At 44.4% G+C, this 21,082-nt stretch overlaps 1 protein-coding gene across 1 annotated transcript in view; it reads left to right on the forward strand.

Annotated features, from left to right (window-relative positions):
- Window positions 1-4,487: 4,487 nt before the first annotated feature.
- The window catches only part of pgbd5 (piggyBac transposable element derived 5), a 55,111-nt gene continuing 38,516 nt past the window's right edge, over window positions 4,488-21,082 (forward strand). Inside the window, exons 1-2 of the mRNA XM_067983710.1 lie at window positions 4,488-4,927; window positions 9,918-10,345. Of these exons, the coding sequence (XP_067839811.1) occupies window positions 4,555-4,927; window positions 9,918-10,345 (801 nt within the window). The 5' untranslated portion in view covers window positions 4,488-4,554. The remainder of the gene's footprint in view (window positions 4,928-9,917; window positions 10,346-21,082) is intronic.

The following is a 21,082-nucleotide window of genomic DNA, read 5'->3' on the forward strand; positions in this document are numbered from 1 at the left end:
GGTTCGGGGGGAGCCGGGGCATGCGCCAAAAACTGGGAGGAGTGGATTGCCAAGGTGAAGCAGAAACTGGGACTGTGGGATCGACGATCCTTCTCGATCTGGGCAAGAACCTGGTCATCAGGTGCAAGGTGCTCTCGGTGTTGCTGTACGTGGCGCAGGTCTGGCCCATACCTTGTTTCTGTGCCGCGACAGTCACCCGAGCCATCTTCCACTTTATCTGGAGATCAAAAATGGACCGTGTCCGCAGGGACATGAAGTACAAATCTCCAGAGAAAGGGGGGAAAAGCGTGCCCAACGTGACCCTCATCCTGATGGCCACCTTTGTGTGTGGCTGCATCAAGCTGTGCGTAGACCCTCGGTTCGCAAACACGAAGTGTCACCACGTGCTGTTGTTCTACCTGTCCCCGGTGTTGAGAAGGATGGGCCTGGCCACGCTGCCAAGGAACGCTCCGTCCAGTTGGACCGTTCCACCCCACCTGTCCTTCGTAGAAAAGTTTGTGCAGAAAAACACCTTTGACCACAAGGCGATCAGCAAGTGGTCCGCACGTAATGTCCTCGAGACCCTGCGGGAAAAGGAGATGGTGGATCCTGTCGGTTGGTTCCCCGAGCAGACTATCAATGTCATTTGGCAGAATGCCTCATCGCCAGAGCTGTCAAACAAGCACCAAGACCTATCTTGGTTGGTGGTGAGAAGGGCCCTTCCCATCAGATCCTTCATGCACTCCCGGAGTCTCAGCGCCACCGTGCACTGTCCCAGAGGAGCTGCAGTGGAGACGAGACCGTCACCCATCTCCTTCTGGAATGTGCCTTTGCAAAGGTCTGGAGAGAGATGCAGTGGTATCTGTCCAGGTTCGTCCCGAGCAGTTCCATAACACAGGATTCCATGCTATACGGGCTGTTCCCAGGGACGCACACCGAGACAGACATCAACTGCTGCTGGAAGACCATCAACTTGGTGAAAGACGCCCTTTGGTCTGCCCGAAACTTGCTGGTCTTCCAGTGCAAGTAGCTGTCCTCGACCGAGTGTGGCAGACTGGCACATTCCAAGGTCCAGGACTACGTGCTCAGGGACGCACTGAGGCTGGGTGCGGCCGCTGCAAAGGCTCGGTGGAGATAGGCAACCGTTGAGAGCCTTCCCACCATTGTATACCGAGGGGCTGCAATCAGGGAAAAACCCCCTCGGGCAGAATGTAAAATTCAAACAGATGTAATGAAATGTAATGTACCTGTAATGAATCACCTGTATTGATTGTGATGCAATGAGGCACCCTAGAGTGTCATGAATTGTAATTATGTAAAATGTGTTCATTGAACTGTACTTGATATAACCTGAAAATTGTATAATCTGTATTGTGTACGTTTGGAATGTGATATGACAGCTGTATTGTATGTATTGTTGCAAATTTTATGAATAAAGTATATTTTTTGAAAAAAAATGCTGGCAAAAAGGCCTAACCGTATGGTCCTAAAAGGGGAGACGTAACGGAAGTGGACATAGCGAGGAATATAGAAGTGCTACCCACGCCGGCTGTCCAGTCCTAGACGGGTAATATATTTCCACTCTAGGGTTGTTAGTTATCATTCGATGATGTGTGTATCATTTGCTGTCTGTGAACAATAAAGCCTCAATTCTTTACCAATACGGTGTCGAGTCAAATTGATTAAAAGGAACTACCGTACCTCGTTATGGGATTCCAATAAATGTGAAACCACTAAACTTGAGGTGTACCTTCTCAGTGCCCCAAAAAGTCGAACCAATGCCCTTGAACAGGTAGTTAGTTTATTTATCCCCACCCCACCCAACCCTGCTGAGATTTCAATCTGTTCTCCTTTGGTGCCAGGAAGTGGCAACAGTCACAGCAGTTTTACTTGAAGCTTTTGTACACTCTGTCAGCTTGGCTCAGTTGGTAGCACTCTTGAACATAATCTAAGCTGGCACTTCAGCGCAGTACTGTAGGAGTGCCGTGGCGTTGAAGGTGCTGCCTTTGAAAAGAACTTGCACCCATACAATACTTGTCACGTCCTCAGGGCATCTCAAAGTACTTTACAATTAATAAATTGCACTGCCCTGTAGGCAAATGAGGCAGCCAATTTGAACACAGCAAAGTCCTAGACACAGCTAATGAACGAACAACCAGATAATCTGTTTTGGTGGCATTGGTTGAGGGAGAAATGTCAGCCAAGATACCAGAACTCCCTGCACCACTTTGCGTGCCATGAGCTCTTTTATGTCTGCCTGAGCAGATAGATGGGGCCTCTGACGGCTTATTGAAAAAACAACTCCAACAATGAGATTATAAACTCCTCCCCATTGGACTGTTTGAAGAGCAGGGAGGTATGTTGGATCCTTAACCAATCCCTTCATCCCTTAACCAATACTATTAAAAACAGATTTATTGCTCATTCATCTCATTTGATTTTTGTGAGTCTTTGCCTATATAACATTAGGTATGAAGCACTTTAGATTATCCTAAGAAAATAATACGCTGATGACGCACTGCCCTACCTCAACTCATAAACATACAAAGTACGTAGAAATCCTGTACTGATCGGGATTAAAACAAGTGACTTAGAACAGAATTTGAGGTTATAGGGATAAACATAGGCTGAGATGATTAAATACTCCAGTAGACAGGTTTTTATCTACTGTTGGGCTCCAAGATTTTTTTTGTTACTCCTTCCCAATTCAAATTCTGCAAATTAGAAGTTAATGATGGGGTCTGGTGCCATTAGCTGTCAGTGCCATTCATGCACTGGCTGCTGGACTTGCAATATGACTGAATGCTTTAGCTGTTGTTGCCACAGCTGCTTAGTGCATTGGCTGGTGCTCGGCGCATTGGCTGGCGTTCGATGTATTGGCTGGTGCTTGGCGCATTGGATGCTGCTCGGTGCATTGGCTGAGGTTTGGTGCATTGGCTGCTGCTCGGTGCATTGGCTGATGTTTAATGCATTGGATGCTCCTTGGTGCATTTGCTGGTGTTTGGTGCATTGGATGCTGCTCAGTACATTGGCTGATGTTTGGTGCATTGGCTGATGTTTGGCGCATTGGATGGTGTTTGGCGCATTGGATGGTGTTTGGTGCATTGGCTTTTGCTCAGTGTATTGGCTGGTGCTCAGCGCATTGGCTGCCACTGCTGGTGCTGCTTGATGCATTGGCTGCAAGTGCTGATGGCATTTGGTGCATTAGTTAGCATCCCGGTGCTGCTTGATGCATTGGTTGTGACTGCTGTTCAGTGCATTAATTGTTGGTACTGCTTGATGCATTTGCTATTTGTACTGGTGCCATTTGGTGCATTGGCTACCATTGCTGATGCATTAGCTGCTGCTGTTGTGACCACTTGCAATATTGGCTATAGGTGCCAGTGCAATGGCTGCCATTGCTTCTCAGGGCATGCAATCCTTTCGCTGCTAATTCCAAACAATGTACTGTTTATGGGTCCCACTGCCGCCCAGTGCATTGACCTCAGGTGCTGCTTGGTGCATTGGCTCCTGGTGTCTGTGCTGCTCAGTGCATTGTATGCTACCTAGTGCATTAGCTGCCACTGCTGCTGCCAAAACTGGTTCATTGGCTACTCGCGCTGCTCTTGCTTCATTCATTGACTCTGGGTGCCGCTGCCACTGCTGATGTATTGGCTGCTCATTCTGCTCCTGCTCCATATACTGGTTGCAGGTGCCAGTGCTGCTCAGAATAATGACTGCAAGTGCCACTCCATGTGCTGGCTGAGGGTCCTGCTTTCACTTGTTGTATCACCTGCAGGGGCCGCTCCCGCATTGGCTGCAGGCGCCACTTCCACTCCTGCTCCGTGCATTGGTTGCACGTGCTGCTCCCACTCGGTGCACTGGCTGCAGGTGCCGCTCTTGCTCTATGCATTGGTTGCACATGCCGCTCCACTCGGTGCATTGGCTGCAAGGGCCGCTCGCGCTCCGTGCATTGGCTGCAAGGGCCGCTCGCGCTCCGTGCATTGGCTGCAAGGGCCGCTCGCGCTCCGTGCATTGGCTGCAAGGGCCGCTCGCGCTCCGTGCATTGGCTGCAAGGGCCGCTCGCGCTCTGTGCATTGGCTGCAAGGGCCGCTCGCGCTCCGTGCATTGGCTGCAAGGGCCGCTCGCGCTCCGTGCATTGGCTGCAGGCGCCTCTCCCACTTCACACATTAGCTGCAGGCGCCGCTCCTGCTCCCCCTCCGTGCATTGGCTGCAGGTATCGCTCACGCTCCGTGCGCTGGCTGCAGGTGCCGCTCCCACTCGCGCTCCGTGCATTGGCTGTGGGTACCGCTCGCGCTCCGTGCGCTGGCTGCAGGTGCCGCTCCCACTCGCGCTCCGTGCATTGGCTGTAGGTACCGCTCGCGCTCCGTGCATTGGCTGCAGGTGCCGCTCCCACTCGCGCTCCGTGCATTGGCTGCAGGTGCCGCTCCCACTCGCGCTCCGTGCATTGGCTGCAGGTGCCGCTCCCACTCGCGCTCCGTGCATTGGCTGTGGGCACCGCTCGCGCTCCGTGCGCTGGCTGCAGGTGGAAGCCGTCATGCGCAGTTAGCGCGCGGCGCTCGCCCCTTCATTTCCATGGCGACCGAGGAGGTGGCGGCAGCGGCGGCGGTGGAGGCTCGGCGGAAGGCGCTGTCCCTGCTCCGGGCGGCCCGCTCCCGCTACCAGAGTCTGCAGATTTCCGATGATGTATTTGGGGAGTCTGGCGGGGGCAGCAGCAGCAGCGAAGACAACCCGTTTTACAGCACGTCGGCCGGCAGCTCCTCGGCGGGCAGCTCGCAGTCCGATTGGGAGGAGCCGGGGATGGCGACCGGGAGTAGGAGGCCCGGGGCCGCCAGCCTTTCCACCCTTGAGCCGGGCGGGAGGGGGGAGGAGGAGGAGGAGGAGGAGGCGGCGGGATGGACGGAGCGGCTGAAGGACATCGCGTTCCCCCCGTTCGTCGGCTCGGCCGGTAAGGGGTTAGAGGACGGCCCGGGACAAGGTTGGGCTCGGCCGGTGAGGGGTGGGAGGCCGGCCCGGGGCTCGGCCGGTGGGAGGCCGGCCCGGGGCTCGGCCGGTGGGAGGCCGGCCCGTGGGCTCGGCCGGTGGGAGGCCGGCCCGTGGGCTCGGCCGGTGGGAGGCCGGCCCGTGGGCTCGGCCGGTGGGAGGCCGGCCCGTGGGCTCGGCCGGTGGGAGGCCGGCCCGTGGGCTCGGCCGGTGGGAGGCCGGCCCGTGGGCTCGGCCGGTGGGAGGCCGGCCCGTGGGCTCGGCCGGTGGGAGGCCGGCCCGTGGGCTCGGCCGGTGGGAGGCCGGCCCGTGGGCTCGGCCGGTGGGAGGCCGGCCCGTGGGCTCGGCCGGTGGGAGGCCGGCCCGTGGGCTCGGCCGGTGGGAGGCCGGCCCGTGGGCTCGGCCGGTGGGAGGCCGGCCCGTGGGCTCGGGGCAGGACTCTGCTCGGGAGGGACAGTGGTCCAGCCTTGCCTGTAAGGCACGGTACACCGGTGTGGAGCAGGGCTCGGCCCGGCCGGTAAGACCGATGGGTTGGGCGCCTGCAGGCCGGCTGCGTGTCCTCCACTTGTTGCCACTTGTATGCTGTATTGCGGGGCTGCGATAAGATCCCGTCCGGGCCGCCCTGAAACACCAGCTCTGCGGGTTGCTTCAGTCCCAAGGGCACCTGCACACCTTGTGTTTACTGAATCCACTACGAGCGCGATTCTGCTTCTTGGAGGTGTATTTATTGCATTATTTTTCTCAACCGTTCCATGTCAGGGGAATTGGGCACGGGTGACGAGGGCTGGGCGGGTTTTCTTGTAACTCCCTTGTGCTGGCTCAACTGGGAGATTTGTCTCAATGACTTTCAATGATGAGTGTGTATAACGAGTCGCTGGTAGCGTAGAAACTCTTCCAGTCTCTCTCAATGCTCGGTTCCTTTACTTTGTGTAATGAGGTATCCATTTCTCGTACACAGCTTTGCGATCTGATTGAGCTGTAGATGTGAATTATTTATCCTACATTGCTTGCTTTTGCTGGCAATCTCGTTAAGTATTAGTGGTTGGAACTGTGTGTGGGTGTTCCACATTTGAATTTGTTGACTTTGCAGATGTCGCAATCAAAACAGAATTATCCCGTCAGAAATGAATGTATTTATTTATAGGTATCAGCTGTGGCTCAGTGGGTAGCACTCGCTCTGAGTCAGAAGGTTTTGGGTTCAAGCCCCACTCCAGAGATTTGAGCCCATTGTTCAAATTTTAAATTCTTCTGTTTATTAAGTGATCTATTTTCATGATTATTAAAAGAAGCGCATTTGCCTATGTTTTGTTGCAATTCACTGTCCCTAAACTAAATTATTTAATTGCCATCTTGCCTATCTCTGAATTCCTCCCCCTCCCCACCCAAGCCCAAGTTTTATAATGGTTGAGACATAGGGGAGATTTTATTTTATGGTTAACATACTTTTATGTAGGTCTACGGTGATTGGCAAAAGAACCAAAGATGACACGAGGAAAAACTTTTTGCGCAGAGTGGTTATGATCTGGAATGCGCTGCCTGAAGGGTGGTGGAAGCAGATTCATGGCTTTCAAAAACAAATTGGATAAATACTTGAAGGGACAAAATTTGCAGGGCTACGGGGAAAGAGCGGGAGAATGGGACTAACTAGATAGCTTTTACAAAAAGCTGACGTGGGCTGAATGGCCGCCTCCTGAGCTCTAACCATTCTATGATTCTAATAGTTATCTGTAAATGCATAATAAATATTCTTGTATACCTTCTGTTCTTTTGACTGAAAGAAACTAGCAGCAAAGGGTTCAGCAACATGATCAGAGTGTTATTTTGCTATGTATGTATTCTGATCATGTTGCTGAACAGTGACAGTGAATTCTGACTGTTGCAAGTAGAAATGCCAGTCAACAATGATCACTGGGTGAAACACAGCAGCCATATACGTAAAACAAGCACTGAAGACCCTAATCTTCATCAAATTGAGGTCGGGAGGGTCGGAGACAGATTGGTTCTGAGAGGATAATTTATTGGGCAGACGATTGTATGCGTGGGTGTGTAGTGCAACACAGTGCAGAAAAAGCCAACTTTTCAAAGCTCATTAGCTGGAAAAAGAAATTCTATAGCAACAGCCACTAGTTTTTAAACAGTATGCTAGCAGATACTGCTAATATTCTCACTAACTACAAGTATACCATTCAAGAAATTTTGCAATCTAGCCTGTCATTTTCACTTATCGCACTTTGTTTCCTTCTATTGAAATCTGGATTGTATTCTTGCATTTCCCCCTTTTTTCATCCCAACTCTCCTGGCTCTCATTCCTCAGACAGGTGGGTTGCGGTCATTGTATTTGGATCCTCAAATTCCTATATTTATTAATTCCCTCATACCCCTTTCTCATTTGTCTGTTTGTGGCAGCCACTCTTCACCCCCGGATAGGTCATGGGGCAGGCACGCTTGCCTCTGGTGAAGAGGCAGGCCCTCTCCTGCCTGCCCCTGGTTATGATGGCAGCCAACCTTCTTCCCCCAAACCCTCCATGATGATAAGACAGAACCCACCCATATATGATGGATATGTTGGTGAGGCAGGACCTTTCCTTCTAATTGACATTGATGTATTCAGATTAAGATAAGATGAATCAAAAATGATTTCACAAACGTTTGTACAGATCATTTATCTTGTGACACGTCCATTTCAGAATCGTCAAGCCACACAGGGATTCTACTTTCTCTTTTTCCCTTCCTCCCCACCCACTTTTCAATCAAGGGCTTCTCTTCAGATATATGAAGAAACCATGAAGTTCTGAACCAGAACATTAGATTAAGGGTTTCTGTCCCTGAATGTTAGAAATGTGGTTTCTCTTAGAGCTTCATGGTCTATGCCGTTCCCTAGAGCCATTCTCAACTGACTTTGGATGTTGCATTAACATACATTGTCTTTTTTTTAGTTTATTCTCTGGTATGGGTGTCGCTGGCAAGGCCAGCATTTATTACCCATCCCTAGTTGCTCTTGAGAAGGTGGTGGAGAGCCTTCTTGAACCACTGCAGTGTGTGTGGAGAAGGTGCGCCCACAATGCTGTTACGTAGGGAGCTCCAGGACTTTGAGCCAGCGACTTTGAAGGAATATATGTCCAAGTCGGGATGGCGTGTGACTTGGAGGTGGTGGTGTTCCCATGCACCTGCTGCCCTTGTCCTTATAGGTGGTGGAGGTCGCAGGTTTGGAAAGCCTTGGCGACTTGCTGCAGCGCATCCTGTAGATAATACACACTGCAGCCACAGTACGCTGGTGGTGGATGGAGTGGATGTTTTGCTTTATCGTGCACAGAATAATGGAACATTCTTGTAAATGGGAAGAGGGGCTGGGGGGAATGGGAGAGGGAAAGAGGTACAAAGGCAGAGAAATTATCTTGGGAGGCATGGCCTAGATAATCCTTCCTGTCCCCCATCCCCAAAATTCCTATTGGGTAGGGGGAGGGACGAGGAACTTTAGCAACAGGTCCCATAAATGCTGGCATTGAGGATGGTAACCCTACCTTGTACTCGTTGGTTGTTTGCCTGGAAGATTAGATTGATGCAGCACTGCAGGAGTTACTGGTACTGAAGCTAGAGCTCCAAGTTTTTGCCAAAAGCTGCAGCTGCTCTTCAGTAATCTCAATCATTCCATTCATCCAAAAAACGATGCAGGATATTACTGAAACTTTACCCACCATTTCTCCTATCCCTGGAATTCTATTCCCAATAATGTTGTTGCCTGAATCTCTGTCCTTTTATATTCAGAAATTCAAATGTAATGTTAACTACTTGGTAAATCAGATTTGTTGGAGAAATTACAGTGAGATACTAAAGCAACATAGTGAAGTGACCTTCCTTGCTCTCAGTAGTTACTGGAGGCAATTTTGAGATGTGGCTGTGCCTAACATTAAGAACAGAGGAAGCCAAATAGTGAATTTGGATGATTGCCTTTAGTTTGACTTGACAATTAGTCGATTAGAAGCTGAGCACTAAAGCTGTTGCTCCACTAGATCTGTTTGTACTTATTGTAACTTTTAGAAAATAAAATCTATTCTTTACTCATTGGGAATGTGGAACTTGCTACCACATGGAGTAGTTGAGGTGAATAGCATAGATGCATTTAAGGGGAGGCTTGATAAACACATGAAGGAGAAAGGAAAAGCAGGATATGTTGATAGTGTAAGGTGGGAGGAAACCAGCACAGACCTGTTGGGCCAAATGATCTGTTTCAGTGCTGTGAAATTCTATAATTATTTAGCTTTTTTACATAACTTCCACAGTACTTAGTGAATACAAAAAAATCTTGGGAGCACTGGGAAGTATTCAACTGTTTTATATAAGCTGTAAACCATGAAAACAATGTAGGTAATAGACACTGGGTGAAATGTTTCATTTATGTAGCATAAAGATGATGTACAGGGCAAATACCATTTAGTTTATCACTATCTCCACCAAAGCACATGGTGTGGTTTTTTTCCCTCCAGTATATATGATATTACATACCACCAATCTTTCTACCTAAGTGGAAGTTGCTTAAATAATATAGTTGGTATGGCCTTTACAGGCAGTTAGGAAAGCAAACGGAATGTTACATTGTACAGCTCAGCATGACTGGGAAGTGGGGAGAGGTAATCCTGAAAATTGTCTTGGTGATACTACATGTGAAGTACCGTATGCAGTTACGGTCTTATTTTAAAGAGGATATGAAGTTAAGAGTGAGGAGCTCTCTGCTCATACGTGGGAAGACAGCAATTGTCCTATAAAGCTAAGAAGGCAGACTTGTACTTCCTTAAAGTAATATGGTCTGCACTGGAGCAAATGGTTTATTGTGGGGCAGAATCCAAAAGTGCTGTATTCCTGTTGCAAACGGCAGTTGATGTACTTAAACAAGTGGCACAGATCCTTGCACGTTTTATAGAAAAGTAACTAAACCACTTTGTTTTTTCCTGCTGCAGGTCCTGTACATCAGATGCCATTAAATGCAAGTGCAGTTGACTTCTTCCAGCTCTTTGTTCCTGATAATGTTATAAGGAATATGGTTGTTCAAACAAACATGTATGCCAAAAAGTACCAAGAAAGATTTGGCAGTGATGAAGGCTGGAGTGATGTTACTCTTCCAGAGATGAAAACCTTTTTGGGATATATGATCTCCACTAGCATTCACCACTGTGAATCTGTCCTCAGCATCTGGAGTGGTGGGTTTTATAGCAACAAGAGCATTGCACTGATGATGACACAAGCCAGATTTGAAAAGATCCTGAAGTACTTTCATATTGTAGCTTTTCGCTCTAGCCAAACAACACATGGTCTATATAAAATTCAACCTTTTTTGGATTGCCTACAAATGACATTTGATGCTGCATTCAAGCCTTCTCAAACCCAGGTATTGACATATGCATTGTAAAGTATATCCTGATGCATGATTAGCCCTTTTTAATGATTTCCAGAATGCTGTTTAATGAGACTAAAGTAAGTAGAATTTACCTGAAGTTTTAACTTGAACTGATGAATGTGACTGCCCTATCCATATCTCTGTATCCGCATTGCAATTGTACAGTACAACTTGCACGAAAGAATTGCCTATCTTCCATGGCACTGCATGTTGTAACAGTGCTTTGTCCCATGGAATGCACTTGCCGCATGCTGAATCCCAGCAGCTGCCTATTGTTGTCTTGCTGCTGGGATTCAGCAGATGGTGAGTTCTAACTTTGGCTGTACTGGCCAGTAGGCATTGGATACATTGGCACAAGGAGAGAAATATTGGAGCTCTTGGGAATTTAGTGCTTGGCTCATCAGTAGCATGAGTAGGAGCCTGGAATGAAGTTCCGCACACTTGCTGATGGGTAAATCGTTCCAAGGGAGAATTCAAAGAAAATGAAAAGTTTTAGACAGCCTACTTACAAAGGCTGCTTATTTGGTATTACTTGATCCATCTGCTCAAGGCTTAATCCTGTGTGAAATACAGTGCAGGACTGGTGAAAGCAGCAGCACTTTGTGATGCCATAATAGTGATTGTGCCTCCCTGAATCAATCACTATCAGCTGTGGATACTTTCTTCACCTTGGCTGCCACCTTGGCTTCTTATTGAATAGCCACCTGCCAGCAATTTTTGCTAAGTTAGGTGACATGATAACTTGATTTGTGTCATCTGATTGTGACGGATGGCACGTCACTGTTCTCTGCTCACGCCAGACATTTTCTCTTTCATGCTGCTGGAAATATTGACCTGTAAGCTGCCATGAATATAAAAACAGGAAAAACTGGGAACTCTCCAGCTGGTCAAACAGCAACAGAGCTTCTGAAATGTCGCCCTGTTTTACTCATCCGAAGGTTCCCCTCCACCATCGTTGCTCTCTTGCTGGCTCACTCGCATCCTCCACCCCACCAGCCTCCTAATAGTGTTACCTGACCTACTGAGTATTTCCAGCTTTTTTTCCTGTTGTTTTTGGGATTTCCAGCATCTGCAGTATTTTGTTTTTAGCTGCCATGAATAGATTTTTTTTTGTAAACGGCCAACCTGTTAGTTGCAAATGTCTTTATTTTAGACTGTTCGACATCTCAATTCTTGTATGAAGAGTAGTAACTGTCACTGACTGCAGTGACTATTGATACAAACAACTAATCTAATTTTTTTTTTAAACTGATACACTGGTGGGTTTCTGGTCACTAAATCCATCTACAATACACTAGGATTGAAAATCACATTAAATGTCAGATTCTTTGTTTCTGTTGTGAACTGGGATAGTGTGTACTCTGCTTAGTACCATACTGCTGGACTAGAAATATTCAAATATATTTTTGGTGTGCAAAGTAGACATATTTTATGAATTGCACACTACCTAGATTACTGCCTGCAGTAGTTCCAAATGCTTTAAAAGTATTCAGCAAATTTATTTTTGTCTCCAAGCTCTTTGCCCAGCTGAAGGGAAGGAACATCTGTGTGCTACCTGAATAGTGGAACACTTTTTTGTAATTGGCAGAATTAATTAAAATTACCATTTGAGGGGAAAGAAATAACCTCCCATCTCCCCCCGGCAGGTGTTCAAATTGCAATGTTTAGGCAGATTCTTAACAGCCTACATGAACTCCAGATTATTGATTATTTTTGAAGTGAGAAGTCTGTACTCACAATATGAGTGATCAATAAGACCCTGTTATTTTTGACTTGGAGTAGTAGTTAGTGAGGTCGCCATGTCTTAAAATAGATAGCTGTCAGGTTATCGTGTGACTTTCCAATTAAATGGCTGAATATTGCTCGCCAAAGAGGGTAGCCAAAAAATGGAGGCAAAAACTCATCTAAGCAAGAGGTTTATTAGAATATTTGCTAGAACACCGCAACAGTTGGATGTGATGAACAACTCATGGAATCTAGGATAATAGAGAGCAAATTATGGCCAATGTTATTGATGCTAACCCTACCGCGCATTACAGGCTGATGGGAGGGTATGGAGCTCAGAGCTGGGGCCGGTTTGGTTGAAAGAGCAATGTTGGCTGGAAAACTTCTGAAAATTGGTGGGTTTTTTGGCATAATTTAATTTCCACGACCTTGGTAGTGGTCTTGTTGTGTAATATTGTGGATGAATGGGGGGCTTTTTTCTGAGCCAACACTGCAGGATCAGCTTTAAGACAACAGTTTTATTTATCACTGCCTAGATGTGCTGCACACGTAATGTGAAGAAAACTCTGTGCTAATTACTTCTCTTCCTATTTGGACCAAAAGTCTGTCTGTAATGAGCATCAGAAGTCTTGTACTAAATAATCTGAAGCTTCAGTTTTGAAAAATGAGATGCTCTGCTGCTTTTATAAACATTTGCTGGGGGGAGTCTTTAAGTGATGGCATCTGTACTTCTGTATTCTGGGATGTCTCATGAGACTGAGCTTAGTTTATAGGAAAATGGAAGACTGACATAATTAAAAATAAAGACAGACCACACAGGATTCTTGTTTATACATCAACTTATTCCATTCACAGTGGGATACTGAAGAACCAAGGGGGATAGCAATAGGCTTGTTTGCATGGGCAGAGTTATCCTGGCTAATATATATGCCCTTTGACTGGGCAGACATGGTTCCTGGAGGTGGTCTCCCTTAATGATGAGAATTGCAGCTTTAAATTATTTTTGATGTTTTTTTTTCATGGCCAGATTCTAATTCCAAACAGGAAGAGCTGTAATTAAAACACAGCTTTCTTCACATTACAAGTGCAGTACAACCAAATCCAGGCAGCGATGATACTGTCGTTGGCTTAGAGCTCATCCTGCAGTGATGGCTTTTTAAAAAAAAAATAGCCCCCTGTGCTAATTGCTGTATTACACATCTGGAACGTGATCCTTCACAAACTTCCAATTATTATACGTGAGCATTTTAATCTTGAACTAGATTAGGTTTACCTTGCTATCCAATACTGAGACCCCCTAGACCCCAGATTCTGTGTATTTTCTTCAGGAACTTCAGTAGGATAAGAGAACCCTGCAGGCGCTCAGTATTTGTCAGTGAGATGGCCTGGCAGATATGTGGAGGCTTTACTTCCCTGCCACAAGGGATTGCACCCATTATTCCCTGTATCATAAAACAAAAGCAAAATACTGTGGATGCTGGAAATCTAAAATAAAAACTGGAAATGCTGGGAACACTCGGCAGGTCAGACCGTATCTGTGGAGAGAGAAAGCGTTGACGTTTCTGGTCTGATGACCATTCATCAGAACATTTCCTGTACCGTGATGTGCATTGAAGAATTGAAAGCTTTTGCTTGACACAGGAGATAGGTCATCACTGGGTACAGATACTGTACTAAATGGTGATCTCGCACTGTTCCAATCTCCCTCACATTTTGCCTTTTTTTATATACAAGAGCACGCCTCCATGATGGAGAATGAACAATAAATTGCTGTTCATCCCACCTTCATAGAAAGGCTGGTAATAGTCATAAGAGCATAAGAAATAGGAGCAGGAGTAGGCCATACGGCCCCTCAAGCCTGCTCTGCCATTCAATAAAATGATGGCTGATCTTCGACCTCAACTTTCCCACCCAATCCCCATATCCCTTGATTCCAAAAATCTCTGTCTTGAATATACTCAACGATGGAGCATCCACAACCCTCTGAGGTAGAGAATTCCAAATATCCACGACCCTCTGAGTAAAGAAATTCCTCCTCATCTCAGTCCTAAATGTCTGACCCCTTATCCTGAGACTGTCCCCTAGTTCTAGACTCTCCAGCCAGGGGAAAGATCCCCTCAGCATCTATCTTGTCAAGGCCTCTTAGAATCTTGTGTTTCGATGAGATCACCTCGCATTCTTCTAAACCCCCAGAGAGTATAGGCCCATTCTACTCAATCTCTCCTCATAGGACAACCCTTTCATCCCAGGAATCAATCTAGTGAATCTTCGTTGCACTGCCTCTAAAGCAAGTATACCCTTCCTTAGATAAGGAGTCCGAAACTGTACGCCAGGAAAGGTCTCACCAGAGCCGTGTACAATTGCATCAAGACTTCCTTACTCTTGTACTTCAAGCCCCTTGCAATAAAGGCCAACACACAATTTGCCTTCCTAATTGCTTGCTGTACCTGCTGTATAAGGACACCCAATTCTCTCTGAACATCAACATTTAATAGTTTTTCACCATTTAAAAAAAATCTGTTTTTCTATTCTTCCTACCAAAGTGAATAACCCCTCATTTCCCTACATTATACTCCATCTGCCACCTTCTTGCCCACTCACTCAACATGTCTGTATCCCTTTGCAGACTCTTTGCGTCCTCCTCACAACTTACTTTCCTACCTAGCTATGTATTGTCTGAAAACTTGTATACATTACACTCTGTCCCTTCATCTAAGTTATTAATGTAGATTGTAAATAGCTGAGGCTCAAGCACCGATTTCTGCAGCACCCCACTAGGTACAACCTGCCAACCTGTAAATGACCCATTTATTCCTACTGTTTTCTGTCCCTTAACCTATCCTCAATCCCATGAGCCCTAATCTTGAGTAACAACCTCTTGTGTGGCAGCTTATCGAATGCTTTTTGAAAATCCAAACATACTGTGTCCACTGGCTCCCCCTTATCTACCCTGCTAGTTACACCTTCAAAAAACTCTAATAAATGTGTCAAACTTGATTTCCTTTTCATAAAACCGTGTTGACTCTGTCTAATCATATTATGATTTTCTAAGTGCCCTGGCTCTGTGTCCTTAATAGATTCTAGCATTTTCCCTACCATTGATGTCAGGCTAACTGGCCTATAGTTCCTTGTTTTCTCTCTTCCTCCTTTCTTGACTAGCAGGGTTACATTTGCTACCTTCCAATCCACAGGGACCGTCTTAGAATTTAGGGACTTCTGGAACATCAAAATCAATGCATCCACTAACTCTGCAGCCACCTCTTTTAAAACCCTAGTATGTAGGCCATCAGATCCAGGGGATTTGTCAGCTTTTAGTCCCATTAATTTTTCTAATACTTTTTCTTTACTAATCTTAATCATTTTAAGTTCCTCCCTCTCATTAGGCCCTTGGTTCCCCACTATTTCCGGTATTTTTTTTGTCTTCTACTGTGAAGACAGATATAAAATATTTATTTAGCGTCTCTGCTATGTCCTTATTCCCCATTATATTTTCTCCTGTCTCTGCCTCTAAGGGACCCACATTTACTTTTGCTAATCTCTTCCTTTTTATATACTTGTAGAAGCTCTTACAATCTGTTTTTATATTTCTTGCTAGTTTATTCTTGTATTCCGTTTTCTCCCTTGTTATCCTTTGATTTTGAAAACCCTCCCAATCCTCAGGCTTGCTGCTCTTTTTGGCAACATTGTAAGCCTCTTCTTTTAATCTAATACTGTCCTTAACTTCTCTAGTTAGCCACGATTGGATCACTTTTCCTGTGGAGTTTTTATTCCTCAGTGGTATGTATATTTGTTGTGAATTATGAATTATTTTCTTAAATGTTCGCCATTGCTTATCTACTGTCATATCTTTTAATCTAATTTCCCAAACTACCTTCGCCAATTCCCCCCCACATAGCTACATAATTGGCCTTGTTTAAATTTAAGACCCTAGTTTCAGACTTAACTGCATCACTCTCAAACTCAATATGAATTAATATAAACTAATTGAGTACGGGCAGTGACGTGGTGGCCTGTGAGACACCCTCATGGGAAGCTGTCAAGGCAGTGACACGGGGGCATGTTCTAAGCTATGTTGCAGCCAAAAACAGAGAAAGCAGAGAGTTACATTGAAACTACAGCACAGACACTCCATTTGGCCCAACTGATCTATGCCAGCGTTTATGCTCCACGTGAGCCTCCTCCCTCCCTACTTCATCTAACCTTACACTCCTTTCTCCCTCATGCGCTTGTCTGGGTTCCCCTTCAATGCATCTATGCTATTTGCCTCAACAATTCCTTGAGGTAGGGGTTCCACATTCTTAGTAAAGAAGTTTCTTCTGAATTCCCTATTGGATTTATTAGCAACTATTTTATATTTATGACCTCTAGTTTTGGACTCCCCCACAAGTGGAAACATTTTCTCTACGTCTACCCTATCATTATCTTAAAGACCTCTATCAGGTCACCCCTCAATCTTTTTTTCTAGAGAAAAGAGCCTCAGCCTTTCTTGATCAGGATATCATAGCAGTTCTGGTATCATCCTTGTGAATCTTTTTTGCATCCTCCCCAATGCCTGTATATCCTTTCTATAATATGGAGACCAGAAATGTGCACAGTACTCTGTGTGCTCTAACCAAGGTGCTATACAAGTTTAACATAACTTTGCTTTTCATTCTATCCCTCTAGACATAAACCCTAGCGCTTGATTTGCCTTTTTTATGGACTTATTAACCTGCTTCGCTACTTAGTGATTTGTGTATCTCTAGCCCTAGATCCCTTTTGCTTCTCTATCCCGTTTAGACTCTTATTATCCAAGCAGTATGTGGCCTCCTTATTCTTCCAACGAAAATGCACCACCTCACTTCTATATTGAAATTAATTTGCCAATTACGCACCCATTCTGAAAGATTATTAATGTCCTCTTGCATTCTTCCTTTGTGTTAACAACACCACCCAATTTGATGTCTGCAAATTTTGAAATTACACTTCCGATTCCCGAATCCAAATTGCTAAATTGTGAACCGTGGCTCCAGCACCGATCCCTGTGGAACACCACTTCCCACCTTTTGCTAGTCTGAGTAGCTACCCGTAAGCCCTACTTGCTTTTCTGTTTTGTAGCTAACTTGCTATCCATTCTGCTATCTGTCCCCTGACTCCATGTGCTCTGACCTTAGCCATGAATCTACAATGCAGTATCTTATCGAAGGCCTTTTGAAAATCCAAATATATTACATCATCAGCATTACCCTTGTCTACTCTTTCAGTTACTTCTTCAAAGAATTCATTAAGATTGGTCATGTATGACTTTCCTTTCTGAATTCCAGTGCTGACTATTTATTATATTTTTGTTCTCTAGATGTCTTTCTGTTACATCTTTGAGTAAAGATTCCATTATCTTTTCCACCACCGATGTAAGCAAACTGGTCTATAGTTCCCTGGACTTGTTCTATCTGCCTCTTTTAAATATCGGAATAACATTAGCTGTCCACCAGTCATCTGGCACTATTCCCTTTTCTAGTGAATTTATATATATATGTAATAGTGCCTCTGCTATCTGTTCCCTCATTTTTAATATGCGTGGATGCAATCCATCTGGACCAGGGGTTTTATCCTTTCTAAGTTTGATTAATTTATCAATTATCTCCCCCCTTTCTATCTTAAACGCCTTTATCTTTTTTGATCTCTTCTAATGTCTTGCGCACCTTGGTCTCCCTGGTAAATACTGAGGCAAAGTAACTATTCAATATTTCTGCCATTTCGCTGTCATTACCTTTAAGTCAGGATATCCCTATCCTGATTTTTCTTTTATTTGTATGTAGAATACTTTTTTTATATTTCTTGATAATTTAATTTCATAGCTCGTCTTTGCTTTCCTAATTTTTTTTTTACTTCTTTCCGAACCTCTTCGTATTCCCTTTTTGTCAACCTCCTTTATTGTCTATGTACTTAGTCTATGCACTTAGTCGATGTCTCTCTTCAGTTTTAGTTGTACCCATATCTCTTTATTCGTCCATGGTGTTTCATTACTGGCTAGTTTGTTCTGGTTCTTTTTGAGTAATATATTTCTCTCGAACTCTATTGATCACTGTTTTAAATATTTCCCATTGCTGTTCTATCTTTTTGTCTGTCGACATTTTTTTCCCATTTACCTTCCTTAGTTCCATTCTCATTCCCTCAAAATTAGCTTTTTTTCCCAATCTATTACTTTGGTCTTTGTCTTATGCCTTTCTCAATCATTATTTTAGACGTTGTGTTATGATCAATATTGCCTAAATGTTCCCCAATGCTTCTCTTATCTGCTCTGGTTCATTTCCTATTACTAGATCCAGTGGTGATTCCTCTCTTGGGCTTCTCACATACTGGGTAAGAAAGGAGTCCTGTACACACTCAAAACTCCATTCCCCCTTTCCTACCTCTTGCCAGTTTATTTGGGAGTAGTTGAAATCTCCCATGATTATTATTCACTGCTTTTTACTCATTTCATAGATTTGCCTACATATTTCTTCCTCCACTTCCCTTCCACTATTAGGTGATCTGTAGAATATTCCTAATAATACGACCGATCTCTTCTTAGAAACAAAAACCTCCAAAGAGCATCCCTAGTGCATCAGTGTGACATTTTTTGTTTACTTTCCACATCAGCCATCCAGTGGACTCTGAATGAAACTGTCAGTTTGAGGGAATTAGGGCAGTTTTGTTCTGTAGATGAACAGGATTGAGAGTGCCCAAACTTGCTTCACATGGGACATTTACAACCAACAGACATGAGATGCCTTAATCCCATCAGTCTGGACTGGATTTGATCCATAGGTAAAAAGTTTCCCTATAGCATCCTGTTTTTAAACTAACATTACTTCATATTTTCATATTGCTGTTAGCACCATTTGACACTGAATAGGATGTGATATTTTCATTTTCTTTGCACGCATTGCATCACATTCTATGACGGTCAGGGAGAAATGAAATACAGGCCTAGTCCTGAATTGCTTTTGGATTAGTGTGTGAATACTGTAAGTGGTACAGCCACAGATAAACTCACAACTAATTCATAGCCTGCCAGCACACATCTAATTCATTGTGACTACCATTTTTGCATAATTTCTTGGGGAAAAATGGCTGGTATTGCGTTGAGATAAGTTGGCAATGAAGAATTGCACATACTTGTGTGATTAGAAATGCAGTTAGGCATTGGGTTGCTTTCTCAGGAAAATTCTACCTGTGAGTGTGGCGATTGTATCATGACGGGGAATATAGCGCCATGATCTAATAGAATGGCAGAACAGGCCGGAGGGGCTGAATGGCTTACTGCTGTTCCTACGGAGCTTGCATAAATTACTTGTAGGACAAATGAAAAGGAATTTGGGTTTTATATGGGATGCCTAATTTGGCTTTGGAGTTGTCCTGTGTAAACCAACTCAATTAAACAACCTAGCCACAGGTCAGCTGGCAGTGTGAACAATATACAGCACTGGTCGAATCAGTGTTTAATTCGGTGAGCTCACCTCAGGTAAATCATGTAGTGGAGGGAAACATAATTTGATTTGCTATTGAGGGCTATGTTATAGTAAACATTTTTTTTTAAAAAGGGGGAACAGTATGACCAAAATAGCTACAAGTCCATTTGTCTTGCTTCCAGTACCAGTTGAAATAATGGAAACCATTTTATGTAGGCTGAAGAATGACCTGGACAGTAGAAACTTAATAAATAACTAATGTGGATTTAGAAGGGGACAGTGATTTCTGATAAACATTGAGAATCTTATAAATAAGATAAATAGAGGAGCTTCCTATTATAGTTTATTTTGGAATTTCAGAAACATCCAACAAAGATTCACAAGACTAATATTTAAATTAAAGGCCTTGGAAAGCCATGGTAGAAGATGGGACTGGTTGATGAGTTGGGAAAAAAGGCAGGAAAGAGAGAGTACTCTTGAGTGAGCAGTGTCAGATTGGGGCAGGTGTTGATTGCAGTCCTATAGGAGTCAGTGCTTGGATCCTTGTTTCTAATCTATGTAAACGACCTGTGTGCCAAACCAATTATTATCTCGTTATATTTGTCAACAACACTAAAATAGAGAAAGCAGTAGAGATATGAGGAAAGATTGGAGAAGCTCTAGCTCGAGTCTATTTAAAGATTGTGACTGCCTTTGAGAAGGTTGGCACCAGGATAATTAGTTTAGTCTGCTGTACTTGCTCATTCAATTGAGATGTACAAAAAGTATTAAATGATACTAGCAAAATAAATGCATTTTCTATAAGCAGTAATTTGATTGTAGTAAGAAATCTAACAATTATTTCTATTTTTAGGAAATGCATTTACTTTTATCAGTATAAATGTTAAATTGCATCTTTGCTCAGACAATGAAAGTGAATTTTTTTTAGAAAAATGGTATCAAAATTAAGCTGGAATATTTTAGGAAGCTATTTTGAGTAAAAGTTTCACATCAAAACTACTTTCAACTTTTTAAAAATAACAGTCTAGCTGAGGGTGATAAACAAAGGCTGATGAATGATACCACCTGTGGTCTCTTTTGTTTATATTGAGAAATAAGAGAAAACACAGCAACTATAATCTGTGTGTGGTGCCCCCACCCCTTGTAAATGAAACACATGGTTTTAAATCTGAAACTTTTACCTGAAAGAACCTTTTTAAAATTATCTTCCAGCATTTTTTCAAGTCATTTGGAAAAACATTGGAGTGTGGAATTTTCCAACTCACCGGTGGGGCCTTGCACTCATCGGGCTGCTTATTGGAAAATTGCAGGCACGTTCCCTGTGATTTTCTATCCATTGACATTATTGAATGGAAAACTATGGCCATTCAGCCCCTCGAGCCTGTTCTGCCGTTCAGTTAGATCATGGTGCTGTGTTCCCCATCATTGATACAACTACCACACTCAAGGTAGAATTTTCTGACAAGTCGCCCTTTGCATGTAAGGCAAGCTGACAGCACAGGCCTCCGATGCTTCTGCCCTCAAGTTGCAGCTCAAGGAAAGCCTCACTTCCATTTGCACTGAGTGTTAA

The sequence above is a fragment of the Heptranchias perlo genome, chromosome 5 (assembly GCF_035084215.1).
Source record: "Heptranchias perlo isolate sHepPer1 chromosome 5, sHepPer1.hap1, whole genome shotgun sequence".
Taxonomy (NCBI): Eukaryota; Metazoa; Chordata; class Chondrichthyes; order Hexanchiformes; family Hexanchidae; genus Heptranchias; species Heptranchias perlo.